Source organism: Nematostella vectensis, chromosome 13, assembly GCF_932526225.1.
Source record: "Nematostella vectensis chromosome 13, jaNemVect1.1, whole genome shotgun sequence".
NCBI lineage: Eukaryota > Metazoa > Cnidaria > Anthozoa > Actiniaria > Edwardsiidae > Nematostella > Nematostella vectensis.
In genome coordinates, this window is record NC_064046.1 from 4356790 (window position 1) to 4376811 (window position 20022).

A 20022-nucleotide genomic window follows, 5' to 3' on the forward strand; every position below is an offset into this window, starting at 1 on the left:
CTGTGGGGGACTAGCGGAGCCTGGTACGAGGCGTTTTTGTACGCATGTTTGATGCTTCCGCCGCTGACCATCCACTCTCGAATCGCATCGTCACTTGGCGGACTTTTTGGTTAGTAAAATCCTTCCGAACATTCCTCGAGAATTCATCATTTTGTAAGTAAATTCAACATTCGTATCGCTCTCACATACAGCATTAACGTGCAAGTCTGATCGACCTCGTGGAGGTTCAATTTTCTGAGTATTTCCTTACCAAATGAATACCATCGATGTGTAGTTATGAATGAATTCGTAAGAATCATTTTGGTCCTGGTGCTATTTGTTTATCTGGAATTAAGATCCAACATTGTCTTGGTTCTCGTACGCTGTGCCTTTGTCTAGTGCTGTAAGAATTCAAATTCTGTTTGGTTTTGCGTTGTTGTGATTTCGCGCCAAGTGTTTTGTTATGATGATAAAATTGCGAGGTTCAGATTTAATCGACCCGTTGGTTCACGTTGTGGAAGCAGTCTACCATGTCTTACGTATATTCCATACGGGGGCCATTCTTTGACAAACAACTGTTAACTAGACAACAATATGGAACAATAGGGACAAAAACAGGATCATTGAGGCGCCTAATGACAAAGTGGAAAGCAGCTTTTACCATTATTGAGAAAAAAAAAAATAGATGGATTTAATTTATAGAATAAGTGGCAATTCCTGCCTCAGACACCTTGTTATTACAAGCACCTCATTATTACAGACAAAAATACAATCCAAAATAAGAGGGAATACAAAAAGAAGACTGAATGTATCTTCCATTTTTGCCAACTCTCTCTGTATTAAGTACTATCATCGGGTGTTTATTAGCAAGAGTGTTTTAGCAACACTATGTATAGGTGCTCATAATAGCAAAAGTCGACTGTAAAATAAATACAATAACAGGGATTTGAAGTACAGTAACATGCGTGATGGGAGTGATCTTCTGGCTTTTGTGTTACATTAGAAAGAATACTATCACACCACTTATCCTTGTATTTATCTTATTTTCTACAGAAAATGGCTGATGAGGCTTTTGAGGAAAATCTGGACTTTCCTCCCCAGCTTCCACCCCCTGGTGGTAACTTAACAGACCAGGAGCGAGAGCTAGCAAACCAGGCACATATTGAATATGAGGGCCAGCAGTACGACAAGAGCCTAGCAGCTCTCAGCAAGCTTAACGAGATGAGACCTAATGATTACAAGGTGGTACATAATAAGGCTATAATTCAGTACTGCCTGACCGGGTTGACCAGGACGGATGAGTTCTTCAATCACTTGGCAACACTCAGGAAAAAGGTATGCTAAAGACTCCCGCTGACATGGTAAGAATTGTTTAGTATTTTTCTAGCACAAATTAACATTGTGTATGTGTATGTACTTTGCATGTGACTGACTTTACTTGTCAGTGTATAGACTGCTCCATGTGGTTTACATTCATGAGTGTGTTAGGCCTAGTTTAAATGCTGTTCTATTCATGCGCCATTCCAAATAGAAGGGATTTGGAACATGAAATGAATGGCGTCTAAATCAAATTAGACCAGTCCATTCTATTTGGCACAGCATAGGCATTCTGCACACATTACCAGCCCATGCCAAATGCGTGAACGACGTACAGTATAACATGCTTGGTTTCTCCTCTAGGATATACAAATCATTTTGTAATTATTACATAGGATGGCAGTTCTCACACGATTTTATTTAAGTGGTGCTTGATGTTGGGGCACAAACTCTAGAGAACTTGCTCTTTTTATAAGCCCCCTCCCCCTCTCCCCCATTAAAGCCCCATTAAATCACAACATTCTGCCCACTTTAAATGTTGGGATCACAAAAAGCAAGGACTTTTGAAATCAACCCATTTCACATTTTCTATTTCTTATAAGATTGAACATGAATCGGGTGACAGCAAAGATGAAAGTGACGTTCTGGACATGGTGTATGTCCTATACAATGAGGCTGTGGTGTGCTATAATGTAAGTCACATATTTTCTATCCTCTCCCTCATTACACTTCTTGTATCTGTTGTGGTTTGAAATGCTTCTTGGTTTGAAATTGTTAAAACTGGTTTGAAAAGGGGATATTTGCATAATCTTTTATCTAGTTCTTTTAGTTACACCTCCCAACCCCCAAAAAATCCAAGCCCCTGTTTTATTAATGACTCCCCAAAAATAAAATCCCTTTTAGAATGCTAGGTATCCAAAAATGAGCTAGTTTGAAAAAAATTCAAACCATGCCACATTTCAAACCACAACATATCCCCATCTCTTTTCTCTAGTGACATACATTAATGATAATGATAATAATTATAATTTCACATCTCTTCTATCCCCTCTCCTGTTGTCACATCTCTTCCATCCCTTCCCTTGTTATAGTGTAAGTCACATCCCTTCCATCCCCTCCCTAAAATGTAAGTGACATCTTTTCGTTCCCCACCTCATTGCTATTTCCTGCCCCCTATACAGTATTTTTTGGCTGAAGAAGGGGGGTTCCCAGAACCATTTCCCAGTTTCCCTGTTTAATAACAGCAACTCAGGCCAAGTAAAAAAAAATATGTTCGTTAGCGGTGCCTGGGCACTGAAATATAGGCAGACGATCCTGTTTCCAGGCTTTTCTTATGCTTTTTTTCACCCATTCACAACATCACGGAAAGTTCCTTTGTGAATCGTATAAATCTTTGATAAACCAAGGAGAAAAATAAATTAACAAAAAGGGCTGCATGCTCCCTATTTCAATCTTATCAGGACGATAAACATGTTTTTATTTTTACTTGGCCTTATTGCCATGTTTGTTTTATATTTTGTTTTCCATTTCAGTTGCGGCAGTATAATAATGCCTCCATAGCCCTGGGCAAGCTGTTTAAAGTCATTGAACCCCTAGGTATGTGTGAAGACACTGTGAACATTAAAAAAACAGGAACTTATCTATTCTTTTATTTCCATTCTTGTGTTAAGGAATGCAGGCATGGAATACAGATTTAAAATACAGATTCGTAACTCACTTTTGGTGCTAATATGTTTTACAATACCATGTGTTAATTTCTCATTTATGTTTCAGACGAGAATCTTTCCTTCAAAGTCTGTTTTCTTCTGACAGAATTATATTTAATTATGCACAAGGTATGCCAATGCCAATTGTGTGATGAGTATAACCTGCAAACAATTGTTGCATTCAGGGAACAAGGGACTGCAACCCCTTTTCTTTATGACATTTTTCTTCAAAATAAAATGGAGCCTTAAAAATACAGTACAGTGATAGCACAAATAGCTGTAAAATATTGATTTGTGTTTTATTAATTCAAAAATTATATTGACTTAAAGCCTTTGTCAGCCCACTTTGTTCATTTTTTCTATCAATATTGGAAGACACATTATATGATAAAATTTTAGAATAGAACAAGCTCAATTTAATGTTTAATACTTTGTTTATAAAATTCGGTCAGAGAGATGTACTAAAGCACCCATAATCTGCAGATGGAAATGAATGCTTTCTCACACTTGGTTTTTTGCTAGGACGGCAAATTGGTGGCTGACAGAGGCTGTTAAAGTCTCTAAAAAATGAATGATGGTCCCTTACTTTTTTCCCTCAGCCTGATAAAGCATCAGCAGTCCTTAATCATATTGAAAATGTACTGATGGTAAACAACAAACAAGCCGACACTTCACAACCTACAACACAAGGTTTGCCCCCTACCAAGGACGTGGACGACCTGAACAAAGCCAGGCTACATCAGGTACAGAACATTGATGCAGTGTTTTAGAATAAGAGAGAGGATAAATTTATGGTGTCTGTTTATTTCCAGTACAAATCTAGACTAAACATCATGATAAAATCCATGAAGGCTTGTAAGAGGGAAATCAAATCTGTACTTAACACTGGAAATGTAAGTTTACATGTGATAATTATTGTTGGTATAATTATAGTTTGTATGTTTTGCGAACCACTGACAATTTTTCGCATTTTCAAATATCACAAAGTTAAACTTTAAGATGACAAAACACAATGCACATTTGAGAGCTATATTGCCAAACACCTTATTAATTTTACTGGTATTTTGACCAAAGGTCATTTGGCTGTCAATTTTAATCTTTGAAATCACAATTATTCACAAATCACAGCCCCAATTTATCTGTTTTCATGAATCATATGTAGAGCAAATTTGGGCTGTGACATTGTGTACTGGTTAATGTATGCATGAAGTTGATAAGCCATTGTTTGAGCATTGCTTGACCCATGACATAGTTCAGGACTTGGTTTTGTTAGCCAGTACATGGTGACACAACCCAAATTTGAGCCTAATGGAAAACCCTTTGCCCCCCCAGTTTTGTCACTTTATTTGTTATTTTATATTAGACAAACAGAAACAACTTATTTTCCACCCTCATCCCCCCATGTATCTTCCCCTATAAATATGTGATGAGTGTCTATAGAACTATTATAATGGCTCACCTGACACTTTGCTTTGTTTTACAGTCTACAGTTGGGTTGTTTCTCAAGAGCAATTTTGAGTACCTACGACAGAACTATCGCAAGTCTGTAAAACTCTTGAACAGTGTACAAAAGTGCAGTAACCCAAGTCTGGAGTCAGGGCAGTGCATCAATACAATGTACTTCAACAACTTAGGCTGTATTCACTACCAGATGCACAAGTATAACTTAGGTGCATTCTACTTCAGAAGAGCATTAGAGGAAAACGACAAAGCTTTGTCACTGTTACCACACGTAGATAAAAGTAAGTTGATCAGTCAATTTTATAATTTCAGGACAAAAAAACATTTAGGAGCAGAACTAGAGGCAGATACTCAAATATGCTCAGGACATTATTTTTTCAGTAGCAAACCTAGTTAGTGGGGTTTACAATGCAAGCATCCACATCCTCAATTGACCGTGGAAATTGGTTTGGTGGAAAATGCTGAAAATTGAATTGAATCATATTCCATTGTTTTCTGTTTTTGTCATTCATGTTGCCGTAGTAGTTCCTTAAGGTCCCTATTTACCCTAAGAGGAAGCTAAAATGATTTTCTTTATTAAAATTTATATGGATCTGTTGATTTGATTACATCTATGAATGCATGATGCTACAATTTAGTCAAAGTTGCTGCTTGTTTGTATTTTCATAAAATACATCTCAACACACTATACAGTATAACCTTTATGAAACAATTTCTTCCATAAAACCCACAGTAAAAACAAACAGAGTTTTCACTGATTCTCCATTCTTGTTTTAGACAACCCTCTCTGTGGCAGACCACTGGCAACTCTCAGACTCGGTCAGCGTCATGAAATAGTCTACAATCTTGGTATTCAACTACTGTTCTCAGGGAGACCACGGTCAGCATTCGATTGCTTGATACAAGTCGTACAGACCTATCATACCAACCCCAGACTGTGGTTGAGACTTGCAGAGTGCTGTATTGTCGGCGATCAGATGGTAAGGAAAACACAGGTGACATTTTTCATGAAAATATAAGAGCTTCCATCATTCTGAGGTGGAAAGAGTACTTTAAGGTGAAGGCATAGCAAGTATCATAACCATCATCATCCTTGGGCCTCAGCCAAGATGGCCTGCTCAGTCTTTCTCCACACCCTGTGGTCTACCATTAAATTTGTCAGATCCTTCAGTGGGATCCCTAGGAATTGAGCCAGGGAATGTTCCACAGATCCGAGAGGAGACTGACTCCTCTGTTGCTCACAAGCAGAAGCCGGTCACTGTGGCCGATATATGATATGTTGAGCTTAGCTTTCTTGTTCTATTATTTGTTTGTACTTTATCCACCCTGTCTTAGCAGCCATATAGCACGGAGACTTTGTTGCAGAGGTGGGACTTATCATTGTTACATCTCTGCTAAAGCAACTACTCTCTTTTTCTGTCTCAATAAGTACTAGAAACTTTGTTCTTAAATCTCACATATATCATTTTTAACTTGTGAATGCAGAAACTGATAAATTATCAGAATCATGAAAGGTCAATAGATATAAACACCCTAATAGCCCTGTAAGGCTCTAAAGAAAAAAAAAAACACAAATACAATATTTTATAGAGATATTATAAGAATATTCTGTGACTTACTTATGTGGGTATGGGGGGTGTATTACTCATTATTGCCATTTGCCCCTTTTCTGGAAAATTTCCATGGCTTCTCCCAAAGGTTCATATAGACTAGTAATGTATCTTATACCCGTAGTCATGTGACATGAAGGACAGCTGTGGTGGAAAGAGTGGAATGGTCAAGAGCGTGATTGGAGATGGAATACATCGCAAGGTCATCATTTCCACACATAGGGAAAAGAGGCCAAGCGTGGAGTAAGTGAAGTCTGCTTTTCCTGGTGTTGAATTACCATTTATTGCTGTGCTTTTGTACCACACCCATCACCCAACCCTGTACACCTGCTTGAAGAAGAGAACTGCAATTTGTGCTATGTGTTTACACTTATTAGCATCCTTTCATGTTCGTGGTTACATGTTATAAGACTGTTTATCCTATAAGACAAGTCACAATTCCATTGTATAAGACAGGGTTCAATGTACAAGAAATGATTCCAGCTATAACATAATGCCTGGTGCACACTAGTGACATAACGACTAAATGACATACATGGGCATGTGCTTCCTTATGTTCATATGTTCAAGAGTAAAAGGTTCAACATTTTGACATAAGCCCAACATAACGACATAATATAACAACATAAGAATGTGTGCGCCTATGTTGTTATGTCTTTTTGTCACTAGTGTGCATTAGGTATGTAAATACTTAAACTCCTAATAAAATCTTTTCTTCCAATTTAGCTCAAATCAGAGCCAATCAGCAGCAATGCCAGCATGCACGCTTGACTTCTCAGCAATCTGCCTTCAGAATGCTCTTTTGCTTTTGAAAGCATGTGTAAACTTGAGCTCAACACAACAAGATAGTTTTATGGAAAACCACTTTGACAACAGAGAGGATGTCTTGGACTTAGATGGGCAAAGGTAAATTAAAAATGCTTGAGGTTTTTGCACCCCTGAAGTTGTAAATTGTATCATATAGAGCGTATGGAAACGGATAGCCTGTTAGCCGGCTCTCCGGACATTCCGGGGGTATTCTTTTCCTATTCTAGGAAATGGATTGAAAATAGTATTTTATGGTTTAGTCACATACTGTATGTTTACTCAAACCTTGGGTAGAGTAAACCAACTAGATCCGGCTTAACGTATCTTCAGCTTAAGGTCACAGTTCAGAAAAGTCAGCTTGCTATTTTAGCTGTTCTGTGGTTGGGATTAAGGTTCAAATTATAAAGAACTGAGTAAAATTTGCCATTTTGCTGTTGTAGTGAAACTAAGACCCTGTCCCCACGTATCTGTTTTCATTTGAAAACTCAACCTTTTTGTTAAAAAAGATCAGCGTCCACACGAAGCATTTTCCATTTTGATATGACCCGTCCCAACAAAAAAAAAGAAACGATACGAAAACGACAACATGCTCTACGGCGCATGCGTACTTGTGCGCCAAGTGGACTGGACCTGAGTTATCACGCCATCGTTTTCAAAAGGTTCTGTTTTTGTCTGTCCCCACGGCACCGAAAGGGTATTGTTTTCAAATTGTTCCACTCTGGAGATCGTTTTCAAATTGTTCCGTTTTCAGTCATCGTTTTCGCGTTTCTGTGTGGACGATACCCGTATCCGTAACAAAAAGGTTGCGTTTTCAAACGAAAAAGGATAGGTGAGGATGGGCTCCAAACTTCAAACCAACTTGTCCTGAAGTATACATAAATCAAATCACTCCTTATTTGGCCCTTATTTACATTCAACTCTTACTTGGTACTTAACTACAGACTTGGGATGCTGTGGAATTTAATGTCACCGAGCAGGGGTGGATCTAGAGGTGGGCCAAACAGGCCCCAGCCCCCCTTATTTTCAGATATTTGGCTTAGAAATCACAAGAAATATAGGCCCCTCTTTTTTAAAACCCTTGTTTAAGCCCCCCTTATTAGACCTCCTGGATCTGCCCCTACCAAGGTCAGCTCAGCCAACTGAGCCAAAACCACAGTTTATGGAAAAAAGTTTGGACACAGTGGCTGCGGTTTTGCCACAGAAAATGTTGCGATAATTTCTGTTATCATGACTTAATCCATTTCACTATATTGTAACATACCCTTAGCAGAGATTAAATGGTTTCAAATTTTGAAACTATTTCAAGTTTTGTGACACACTCCTGTCCTATTCTATTGTCTCCTTCAGTTAATGTCACCAGTAAAATATATAACAAAAAAAGATGAATTGACCTTTATTATTCCCAGTATGCTTATTGCTTATTCAGCTCTTTACAAAAAAAAAACAATTTGAATTTCAACTAACTATCTGAATAAAGAATGTGTTTTTTTTCTCAGTGAAAACGGTACCAAATGTCAGCCATACGAGAATAGCATTCCGGCAGCACCTGGACCTCCAATCAAAATCAAGGAGGTACCCCACCTAAGGTAAAGTATGCCTGCTGGTATGATGCTTTTATGCTTGAAAAATTGGTGCACAATTAAAGCTCTTTGTCAGTCCAACAAAAAATGGTTTTACAAATTTCTTAGGATAGATAAATCCTGTTGACTCTGGCTGGCAAGAGTTAGTTTACGATCATATACGGTATGCATGTTTTTTGCATGCTTGACTTTTGTGTCTGGTTATGGTTTGTTTGGAATACAAAGGACTCTATGTCAAAGACAGACAGACAGACAGACAGACATACAGACAGACAGACAGACAGACAGACAGACAGACTTCAATGTATTGAGATCCTAAGCAAAATTAACCACATTGAATATTATATCTCTCCTCAGGAATAGCATATTGGCCTGTAGTGCATATGTGTCGCTTGGCTTAGGGGATAACGTCACGGCTCTTGGTCATGCAAAGAATTTATTGTCACAGTCAGGACTTCCAGGGTCACTCAAGTGAGTAATTTTGCTTGCCCATTTATAAGCCATAATTTTGTTGGATTTTATATTTTTACTTTTTTAGTAGCATAGCAGATAAAACTGGTCTAGACATAGTCATGGTCAACCTTTTTTTTACAAGTTAAAGTGTCTCCTCAGTTAATGAATACCTTAAAAATACTGCTATAATACTTTTTGTAATGCCATTATACTTTATGATATTCTGACTCCCTGTGGTTATTAAATCATAAAAAAAAATCTGGTGAAGATACACCAATTAATTATAGATTGTCTGATGGCATCACATTTGAGATTTCATTTCTGAGTTTAATAGAACCAGGGATCCTTTACATGTTCCTGGTATAACATAAATCCAGAAGATTTTATATCCAGCGCAATAAAGAACATTATATCTGGATGTACTAAATTGAATAAAACTTTTTTCTGTCTGTTCAGGTTTGTAGGTCATCTTTACGCGGCAGAAGCACTGATCAAGTTGAACAGAATTTCAGAGGCCACAATTCACTTAGCCCCAGAGAATGTCATAGACATGAACGTCTATCCTCAGCCACACGCCACAACAGGTACTGTACAAGGGGGAATGTGCAAGAGGTGCGGCAGTACATTGCACAAGAGGTGCAAGGAGGGGACAGTACAAGGGCTATGTGTGCAAGAGGGGGGGGGGGCAGTACAAGGGCTTTGTGTGCAAGAGGGGGGGCAGTACAAGGGCTATGTGTGCAAGAGGGGGGTACAAGGGCTATGTGTGCAAGAGGGGGGCAGTACAAGGTCTATGTGTGCAAGAGGGGTGCAGTACAAGGGCTATGTGTGCAAGAGGGGGGCAGAACAAGGGCAATGTGTGCAAGAGGGGGGGGCAGTACAAGGGCTATGTGTGCAAGAGGGGGGGGCAGTACAAGGGCTATGTGTGCAAGAGGGGTGGGGGCAGTACAAGGGCTAAGTGTGCAAGAGGGGGGCAGTACAAGGGCTATGTGTGCAAGAGGGGGGGGGCAGTACAAGGGCTAGGTGTGCAAGAGGGGGGGGGTAGTACAAGGGCTATGTGTGCAAGAGGGGGGGCAGTACAAGGGCTATGTGTGCAAGAGTGCAAGAGGGGGGGGGGGGCAGTACAAGGGCTATGTGTGCAAGAGGGGGACAGTACAAGGGCTATGTGTGCAAGAGGGGGGTGTAGTACAAGGGCTATGTGTGCAAGAGGGGGGGGGGCAGTACAAGGGCTATGTGTGCAAGAGGGGGGGGGGGCAGTACAAGGGCTATGTGTGCAAGAGGGGGGGGGCAGTACAAGGGCTATGTGTGCAAGAGGGGTGCAGTACAAGGGCTATGTGTGCAAGAGGGGGGCAGAACAAGGGCTATGTGTGCAAGAGGGGGGGGCAGTACAAGGGCTATGTGTGCAAGAGGGGGGGTGCAGTACAAGGGCTATGTGTGCAAGAGGGGGGGTGCAGTACAAGGGCTATGTGTGCAAGAGGGGGGGTGCAGTACAAGGGCTATGTGTGCAAGAGGGGGGGGAGTACAAGGGCTATGTGTGCAAGAGGGGGGTGTAGTACGAGGGCTATGTGTGCAAGAGGGGGGGGCAGTACAAGGGCTATGTGTGCAAGAGGGGGGTGTAGTACAAGGGCTATGTGTGCAAGAGGGGGGCAGTACAAGGGCTATGTGTGCAAGAGGGGGGTGTAGTACAAGGGCTATGTGTGCAAGACGGGGGGGCAGTACAAGGGCTATGTGTGCAAGACGGGGGGGCAGTACAAGGGCTATGTGTGCAAGAGGGGGGGGCAGTACAAGGGCTATGTGTGCAAGAGGGGGGGTGCAGTACAAGGGCTATGTGTGCAAGAGGGGGGTGCAGTACAAGGGCTATGTGTGCAAGAGGGGGGGGTGCAGTACAAGGGCTATGTGTGCAAGAGGGGGGGTGTAGTACAAGGGCTATGTGTGCAAGAGGGGGGGCAGTACAAGGGCTATGTGTGCAAGAGGGGGGGGCAGTACAAGGGCTATGTGTGCAAGAGGGGGGGGTGCAGTACAAGGGCTATGTGTGCAAGAGGGGGGGGTGCAGTACAAGGGCTATGTGTGCAAGAGGGGGGCAGTACAAGGGCTATGTGTGCAAGAGGGGGGCAGTACAAGGGCTATGTGTGCAAGAGGGGGGGGGCAGTACAAGGGCTATGTGTGCAAGAGGGGGGTGCAGTACAAGGGCTATGTGTGCAAGAGGGGGCAGTACAAGGGCTATGTGTGCAAGAGGGGGGGGCAGTACAAAGGCTATGTGTGCAAGAGGGGGGTGCAGTACAAGGGCTATGTGTGCAAGAGGGGGGGCAGTGCAAGGGCTATGTGTGCAAGAGGGGGGGCAGTACAAGGGCTATGTGTGCAAGAGGGGGGCAGTACAAGGGCTATGTGTGCAAGAGGGGGGCAGTACAAGGGCTATGTGTGCAAGAGGGGGGGCAGAACAAGGGCTATGTGTGCAAGAGGGGGGGGCAGTACAAGGGCTATGTGTGCAAGAGGGGGACAGTACAAGGGCTATGTGTGCAAGAGGGGGGTGCAGTACAAGGGCTATGTGTGCAAGAGGGGGCAGTACAAGGGCTATGTGTGCAAGAGGGGGGCAGTACAAGGGCTATGTGTGCAAGAGGGGGGCAGTACAAGGGCTATGTGTACAAGAGGGGGGCAGTACAAGGGCTATGTGTGCAAGAGGGGGGCAGTACAAGGGCTATGTGTGCAAGAGGGGGGGTAAAGTACAAGGGCTATGTGTGCAAGAGGGGGGCAGTACAAGGGCTATGTGTGCAAGAGGGGGGCAGTACAAGGGCTATGTGTGCAAGAGGGGGGTGCAGTACAAGGGCTATGTGTGCAAGAGGGGGGGTAAAGTACAAGGGCTATGTGTGCAAGAGGGGTGCAGTACAAGGGCTATGTGTGCAAGAGGGGGGGCAGTACAAGGGCTATGTGTACAAGAGGGGGGCAGTACAAGGGCTATGTGTGCAAGAGGGGGGCAGTACAAGGGCTATGTGTGCAAGAGGGGGGGTAGTACAAGGGCTATGTGTGCAAGGAGGGCGCAGTACAAGGGCTATGTGTGCAAGAGGGGGGGCAGTACAAGGGCTATGTGTGCAAGAGGGGGGGGCAGTACAAGGGCTATGTGTGCAAGAGGGGGGTAGTACAAGGGCTATGTGTGCAAGAGGGGGGTGCAGTACAAGGGCTATGTGTGCAAGAGGGGGGCAGTACAAGGGCTATGTGTGCAAGAGGGGGGGCAATACAAGGGCTATGTGTGCAAGAGGGGGGCAGTACAAGGGCTATGTGTGCAAGAGGGGGGGGCAAGAGGGGTGCAGTACAAGGGCTATGTGTGCAAGAGGGGGATAGTACAAGTGCTATGTGTGCAAGAGGGGGGGGCAGTACAAGGGCTATGTGTGCAAGAGGGGGACAGTACAAGGGCTATGTGTGCAAGAGGGGGGCAGTACAAGGGCTATGTGTGCAAGAGGGGGGGGCAAGAGGGGGACAGTACAAGGGCTATGTGTGCAAGAGGGGGGCAGTACAAGGGCTATGTGTGCAAGAGGGGGGGGCAAGAGGGGTGCAGTACAAGGGCTATGTGTGCAAGAGGGGGATAGTACAAGTGCTATGTGTGCAAGAGGGGGGGGCAGTACAAGGGCTATGTGTGCAAGAGGGGGGCAGTACAAGGGCTATGTGTGCAAGAGGGGGGGCAGTACAAGGGCTATGTGTGCAAGAGGGGGGGCAGTACAAGGGCTATGTGTGCAAGAGGGGGGGTGCAGTACAAGGGCTATGTGTGCAAGAGGGGTGCAGTACAAGGGCTATGTGTGCAAGAGGGGGGTAGTACAAGGGCTATGTGTGCAAGAGGGGCTATGTGTGCAAGAGGGGGGGTAGTACAAGGGCTATGTGTGCAAGAGGGGGGCAGTACAAGGGCTATGTGTGCAAGAGGGGGGGGGGCAGTACAAGGGCTATGTGTGCAAGAGGGGGTGCAGTACAAGGGCTATGTGTGCAAGAGGGGGGGGCAGTACAAGGGCTATGTGTGCAAGAGGGGGGGGCAGTACAAGGGCTATGTGTGCAAGAGGGGGGTAGTACAAGGGCTATGTGTGCAAGAGGGGGGGTAGTACAAGGGCTATGTGTGCAAGAGGGGGGCAGTACAAGGGCTATGTGTGCAAGAGGGGGATAGTACAAGTGCTATGTGTGCAAGAGGGGGGGGCAGTACAAGGGCTATGTGTGCAAGAGGGGGGGGGTGCAGTACAAGGGCTATGTGTGCAAGAGGGGGGTAGTACAAGGGCTATGTGTGCAAGAGGGGGATAGTACAAGTGCTATGTGTGCAAGAGGGGGGCAGTACAAGGGCTATGTGTGCAAGAGGGGGGGCAGTACAAGGGCTATGTGTGCAAGAGGGGGACAGTACAAGGGCTATGTGTGCAAGAGGGGGGGTAGTACAAGTGCTATGTGTGCAAGAGGGGGGGGCAGTACAAGGGCTATGTGTGCAAGAGGGGGGTAGTACAAGGGCTATGTGTGCAAGAGGGGGGGTAGTACAAGGGCTATGTGTGCAAGAGGGGGGCAGTACAAGGGCTATGTGTGCAAGAGGGGGGTGCAGTACAAGGGCTATGTGTGCAAGAGGGGGGGCAGTGCAAGGGCTATGTGTGCAAGAGGGGGGGCAGTACAAGGGCTATGTGTGCAAGAGGGGGGCAGTGCAAGGGCTATGTGTGCAAGAGGGGGGCAGTACAAGGGCTATGTGTGCAAGAGGGGGGCAGTACAAGGGCTATGTGTGCAAGAGGGGTGCAGTACAAGGGCTATGTGTGCAAGAGGGGGGTGCAGTACAAGGGCTATGTGTGCAAGAGGGGGGGCAGTGCAAGGGCTATGTGTGCAAGAGGGGGGGGGGGACAGTACAAGGGCTATGTGTGCAAGAGGGGGGCAGTACAAGGGCTATGTGTGCAAGAGGGGGGGCAGAACAAGGGCTATGTGTGCAAGAGGGGGGGGCAGTACAAGGGCTATGTGTGCAAGAGGGGGGGTGCAGTACAAGGGCTATGTGTGCAAGAGGGGGGTGCAGTACAAGGGCTATGTGTACAAGAGGGGGGCAGTACAAGGGCTAGGTGTGCAAGAGGGGGGGCAGTACAAGGGCTATGTGTGCAAGAGGGGGGCAGTACAAGGGCTATGTGTGCAAGAGGGGGGGGGCAGTACAAGGGCTATGTGTGCAAGAGGGGGGGTGCAGTACAAGGGCTATGTGTGCAAGAGGGGGGTGCAGTACAAGGGCTAAGTGTGCAAGAGGGGGGGTGCAGTACAAGGGCTATGTGTGCAAGAGGGGGCAGTACAAGGGCTATGTGTGCAAGAGGGGGACAGTACAAGGGCTATGTGTGCAAGAGGGGGGTGCAGTACAAGGGCTATGTGTGCAAAAGGGGGGTGCAGTACAAGGGCTAAGTGTGCAAGAGGGGGGCAGTACAAGGGCTAGGTGTGCAAGAGGGGGGCAGTACAAGGGCTATGTGTGCAAGAGGGGGGCAGTACAAGGGCTATGTGTGCAAGAGGGGGGCAGTACAAGGGCTATGTGTGCAAGAGGGGGGCAGTACAAGGGCTATGTGTGCAAGAGGGGGGCAGTACAAGGGCTATGTGTGCAAGAGGGGGGGGGGCAGTACAAGGGCTATGTGTGCAAGAGGGGGGGTGCAGTACAAGGGCTATGTGTGCAAGAGGGGGGTGCAGTACAAGGGCTAAGTGTGCAAGAGGGGGGGTGCAGTACAAGGGCTAAGGGTGCAAGAGGGGGGTGCAGTACAAGGGCTATGTGTGCAAGAGGGGGGCAGTACAAGGGCTATGTGTGCAAGAGGGGGGGGGGAAGTACAAGGGCTATGTGTGCAAGAGGGGGGGCAGTACAAGGGCTATGTGTGCAAGGGGGGGTGCAGTACAAGGGCTATGTGTGCAAGAGGGGGGCAGTACAAGGGCTATGTGTGCAAGAGGGGGGGTAGTACAAGGGCTATGTGTGCAAGAGGGGGGTGCAGTACAAGGGCTATGTCTGCAAGAGGGGGGGGGCAGTACAAGGGCTATGTGTGCAAGAGGGGTGCAGTACAAGGGCTATGTGTGCAAGAGGGGGGGAGTACAAGGGCTATGTGTGCAAGAGGGGGGTACAAGGGCTATGTGTACAAGAGGGGGGGTGCAGTACAAGGGCTATGTGTGCAAGAGGGGGGGGGGGTAGTACAAGGGCTATTTGTGCAAGAGGGGGGTACAAGGGCTATGTGTACAAGAGGGGGGGGCAGTACAAGGGCTATGTGTACAAGAGGGGGGGGCAGTACAAGGGCTATGTGTGCAAGAGTGGGGGCAGTACAAGGGCTATGTGTGCAAGAGGGGGGGTGCAGTACAAGGGCTATGTGTGCAAGAGGGGGGTGCAGTACAAGGGCTATGTGTGCAAGAGGGGGGTACAAGGGCTATGTGTGCAAGAGGGGGGCAGTACAAGGGCTATGGGTGCAAGAGGGGGGCAGTACAAGGGCTATGTGTGCAAGAGGGGGGCAGTACAAGGGCTATGTGTGCAAGAGGGGGGCAGTACAAGGGCTATGTGTGCAAGAGGGGGGCAGTACAAGGGCTATGTGTGCAAGAGGGGGGCAGTACAAGGGCTATGTGTGCAAGAGGGGGGTGCAGTACAAGGGCTATGTGTGCAAGAGGGGGGTACAAGGGCTATGTGTGCAAGAGGGGGGCAGTACAAGGGCTATGGGTGCAAGAGGGGAGGGCAGTACAAGGGCTATGTGTGCAAGAGGGGGGCAGTACAAGGGCTATGTGTGCAAGAGGGGGGAGTACAAGGGCTATGTGTGCAAGAGGGGAGGATGAATGTTGTGGATGCAACACTTTCAATGGGTTTTGGCATTTTCTTTTTGTTCAACAGGAAATCCTGAAAAGGAGAAGGACTCTAAACCACACTGTGAGTGAAATATCATCTGTTCTTACTTTATTCTCTGCCAGTCCGCTGATCATGACCTGTGACTGTGAGGTATTCTACACCTGACATCATGATTGCACTTGCTGATCTAGACTCAATAAAAGGGGTGGGGGGGTTGGTCCAAGTAGAATATGAACAATAAAACAGGTGGATATAATGTAAAAAATGGAAAAGAAATTAATAAAGGTGGGTTATGGATAGCATAACCCCCCATCCACCCCATCTCTGCATCTGCCGTAGCATTTCAAATAATAACCAGGCGCAGATTTAGAGGTGGGCCAAGGTGACCCCTCCCCCCTATTTTCAGATATTTGGCTTTGAAATAACCGAAAATATAAGGAAATACATGGAAGATATACACATTGAATCTGCCCCCACCCTTTCTTGAAACTTTGTAAAATTGTTAGTAGTGGGTTTTATTAATAGCTTTTGCTAACTGTGTTGTTTTGTTGCCAGGCTGTGAAAAGGTTGACTTTCCTCAATGTGTGAGTGAAGGTAGAACTACACTGTTGGTTAATTTGGCAAGCACATACTGCTTGAGAAACGAAGTTGACAAAGCCAAGCGTTGCCTCAGTCAGGTAAGAGCTCCCCTGTTTTATCAGCCTTGAGACTAACAAGAAAACAATTTTCTGTGTATGCATAGTTTATAACATGTACCCTCATTACTATGTTCTCCTTATTCAAAGGGGTGGGCTTAGCATGCTCCTGTCCCCTATATTTTGAGATTCTGCCTAAAAATATGAAGAAATAGAAGGAAATCCATGTGAGAACAATTAATCTGGCCTCCCCTTTTTAAAATTCTTTGCTTTGGCTCCCCGTAAGTGAAACTCCTGGATCTGCCCCGAATTTTTGCTCAGGGGCAATTGCAGGGAGTCGGAGAGCAAGTCTATTCTTGTTGTGCCTCTCTGTAGAGTATTAGATGGGAGACAAGTTTTTCATGTTCATGTTTTCAAGGGTTCAAGAGGACTCAACAATTCAACAATTCAGCAGTCAAATTCTAGGCATGCCCAAGATATGGGAGTCAATTTTTCCTGCCAGTCAGTATGTGCATCCATGTCCCTGTCATGTGGCCAGGGCGGCAATGACTCAAGGTTCTTTTCCTAACCAGCCTGTTCTACTAGCTATAACATCATTAATCATAAATATAACCATATTGTATCCAATGAAAAGTTCTTCTCACACAGGCCTCAGCTAAAAACCTTTATATGGGATATGGATTGATCTGCTTGAACATGTTTCTCACAGGCATGCAGTATGTGTCCACCTGACTGGTGTATGGCGAGGATTGTCTTAGTTGCTGTGTACGTTGAACTTCTATCAGGTTTGTAGCTTTTGAATGTATACCTTTGGCGTGCTAGAGCCAGACATCCACAAAGAACAAATGCGGAGTGGTACTGGTGTTACTGCTTCACCTCTAACACTCTGGGCATGACTTTAAGCCGCATTGTCACCAGTTTACTTCCAGCCGATTGCGTAACAATCTCGGTTGATTTTTAAGGGAAAATGCGAAAAATATTTCAAAATATTAAAAGCATTGTGTCTATTGGAAGTTTCTTTTCGGATGTGATTGATAATTTAGAGCAGATGGCCTGTTAAATATCTCGGATTCTAATAGATTCTTTTGTCTTTTAACGGTTGAGGTTTCCGTCGGACCTCCGGAAGTAAACTGGTGACAATGCGGCTTTGACTCTTAAACCCTCTGTCAGGAAGGTGCGGCATTTTTCTTCTTGATATTGCAGGGGGTGGGGGACGGGAAGCGCCAAGGGGGCAGCCACCCCTCCCCCCAAACTTTTTTTGTGGATGTATTTTTTTAGCTGAACATGAGGTTTACCTTTTACCTGTCCTCCTACATGCAGCTTCAACCCCCAACTCCATGAAGCTTACAATATGTACTTAAATATATATCCCCCAAATCCGCCCCCACCCCCACCACACACTTATAGTATCACTCAGCTACCCATGTATTGCTTCCTAATGTAAAGAGTAAAAAGGGACAAAGTGCATATCCTTTGAAGCTTCAATATTACCTCTAACGTTAACCAATCTGCAACTGTCAACTTTCCATTAGCAGTCAGCTCTACCACATGTGTGTATTCATGATTTGCTGAAGGAAGGGGGGTAGTCATGGGCATTGTATGGAAAAAGATAGTATTTAAAGTTCCTTCAATAAGAAATTACCTACTTTTGGGCAGCCATATGGGTTCACAGGGTACACATGAAAAGCTGCAATATCCCAGTTTTCTTTCGGTCAATTACATTTTTAATGGAAAACGCGAAAAATATTTTAAAATTGTAAAAGCTGTGTGTCTGCAGTATGATTGGTTTTCTAAAAGTAAAGTGACAATGTATAGACCATTTTATTCACTCCGGGTTTTTTTTTTTGCATAGGGAATATATGTGGAGCTCTCCAGACAATTAAGAAGAACCAGTTTCTCCATACTGGCAAGGGAGCAGTCAAACAGAACAAAGCCAGACTCAGTGATTACTGGAAAAATTGATGACATTCCGCTGGTTGAGTAGTCTAATCGAGCTATGCAATATAATCTTGGTACAATATTGATCCTTCGGCATTAGGGGGTAGTCATCCTACAACAAAGGACAAAATTGGGCGGCTTACAGACTTTAAAAGTAACAACAATTCTCTTGTTTCTTTGGATGTATTTAGTGAACTCAATATTTACCGCTCCTGTACAGCGCTTTCTGTGTCCACTTGTTTCCTTTGCTCCACATATCAAAAGAAATGAGCGGACACAGGAAGCTATGTGAAGGAGGGTATCCATAGAGCATGCTTAGAGCATAACTCAGATAAACTTTAGTCTACTTGCTCTAAGGTGATCCTTTTTATACACCTAACAAAACATATTGACAGCGCAAACAGCAAAGTTGTGATTGGCAAATGGCAGTTCTACATTCTAAAGGAACCTTAATATGTCTAAATATATTCCTACCAAATGCAAAAAAAAATAATTGGAGTTTATCTATTTTATTTTTACAGATAATTGGTCCCCGTAAGCACTTTCCAGTCGTAGAATTGACATTTGACATTTGCTGTTTGCATTCACAAACCTTTTTTTAATCTTTTATTTTCTCAAGCAGCCTCAGAAATCATGTAGATTTGTGATGTCCTGAAATCACCAAGAAAATCATCCCTACATTTTGGGTTTGCAGTTATCAATATTTTGAAGGTGGATTATATTTTTCAAGCAAATATGTAGCAGTAATATAATTAATCCTGTCCTGAAAGGACACATGGTTTATAGGTATACAATGTGATAATTACGTCAATGCTTTGTGCATACTCCACTAACTTTAAGGGAAAAACTTAAAGCCGCATTGTCACCAGTTCACTTCCAGAGGTCAGACGGAAGCCTCAACCGTTTAAAGGCAAAAGTATCTATTAGAATCCGAGATATTTAACAGGCCATCTGCTCTAAATTATCAATCACATCCTCAAAGAACTTGCAATATACACACTGCTTTCAATATTTTGAAATATTTTTCGCGTTTCCATAAAAATCATCAGAGATTGTAACAATGGACCGGAAGTAAACTGGTGAATATGCGGCTTTAACATATATAATATACTAGAACTAATGACTTCCTGAGAATCTTAAAAAAACAAATATTAAGACCATGTTTTTAGGGTCTGTGGAACATTATAAATTGTGAAGAGCATTATAGTTAGATGAACACTACCATGGCCACCAAGAAAATCTTAAAAATTTAGCCAATCAGCTTTCAAGAATCTCAGTTTTGACACAAGCTTTATGATTCCGTCCTGTCTGATAGCACTTTTCTTGCATCACAGAACTATAAGTTGCCAAGGTAGTAGCTTACACTTTAGTCCACCATAACCAATTAAATTGTCCAGATATTTTACTGATATTCATGCAAAAATGGGGGCTAAGAATATGGTTGGTACCTTAACAAATAATCTAAATGATTGTTTATGCAGCCCCACAGCGAAAATGAGAATATTATAAAACATTGCTTCATATGTAATGAAGGACCATCATCCAAAGCATTGGCTTTAGCAAAGTTAATAATTATTTTGTAATACTAGTATTGTTCTAAAAGTGCCCTATAATGACTTTTAATGTTGCTGAAACAAACTCCTAGTGGCGCTGGTTAACTCCAGTGCTACAATAGGAATGTTTCTCTCGTTAATAAGAAACAAATAAACATATTTTTGTTATATGCATTTATGTCTTCTGTTGATTGGGGCTGTTGCA

At 44.3% G+C, this 20022-nt stretch overlaps 1 protein-coding gene across 2 annotated transcripts; it reads left to right on the top strand.

Moving 5' to 3' along the window:
* Positions 1–49: 49 nt before the first annotated feature.
* LOC5501207 (CCR4-NOT transcription complex subunit 10) lies at positions 50–19991 on the top strand. 2 transcript variants are annotated; one of them, XM_032369537.2, is made up of 18 exons: positions 50–153; positions 1033–1314; positions 1899–1988; positions 2829–2892; positions 3070–3131; positions 3602–3745; positions 3815–3895; positions 4486–4744; positions 5241–5458; positions 6198–6316; positions 6800–6979; positions 8377–8466; positions 8818–8931; positions 9370–9497; positions 15737–15772; positions 16247–16368; positions 17036–17111; positions 18179–19991. In XM_032369537.2, the coding sequence occupies exons 2-18, from the start codon at positions 1036–1038 to the stop codon at positions 18286–18288; spliced, it is 2172 nt and encodes a 723-aa protein (XP_032225428.2). In that variant the 5' UTR covers positions 50–153; positions 1033–1035; the 3' UTR covers positions 18289–19991. The 2 variants fall into 2 exon arrangements, with proteins under 2 accessions (XP_032225428.2, XP_032225429.2); XM_032369538.2 differs by having other exon boundaries at positions 5241–5443.
* Positions 19992–20022: the final 31 nt, after the last annotated feature.

Coding starts and splice junctions, on each gene's coding strand:
- LOC5501207 (XM_032369537.2), top strand. CDS start 1,036: ATGGCTGATGAGGCTTTTGAGGAAAATCTGGACTTTCCTCCCCAGCTT. Junction 1,315..1,898: donor TGGCAACACTCAGGAAAAAG/GTATGCTAAAGA, acceptor ATTTCTTATAAG/ATTGAACATGAATCGGGTGA. Junction 1,989..2,828: donor AGGCTGTGGTGTGCTATAAT/GTAAGTCACATA, acceptor TTTCCATTTCAG/TTGCGGCAGTATAATAATGC.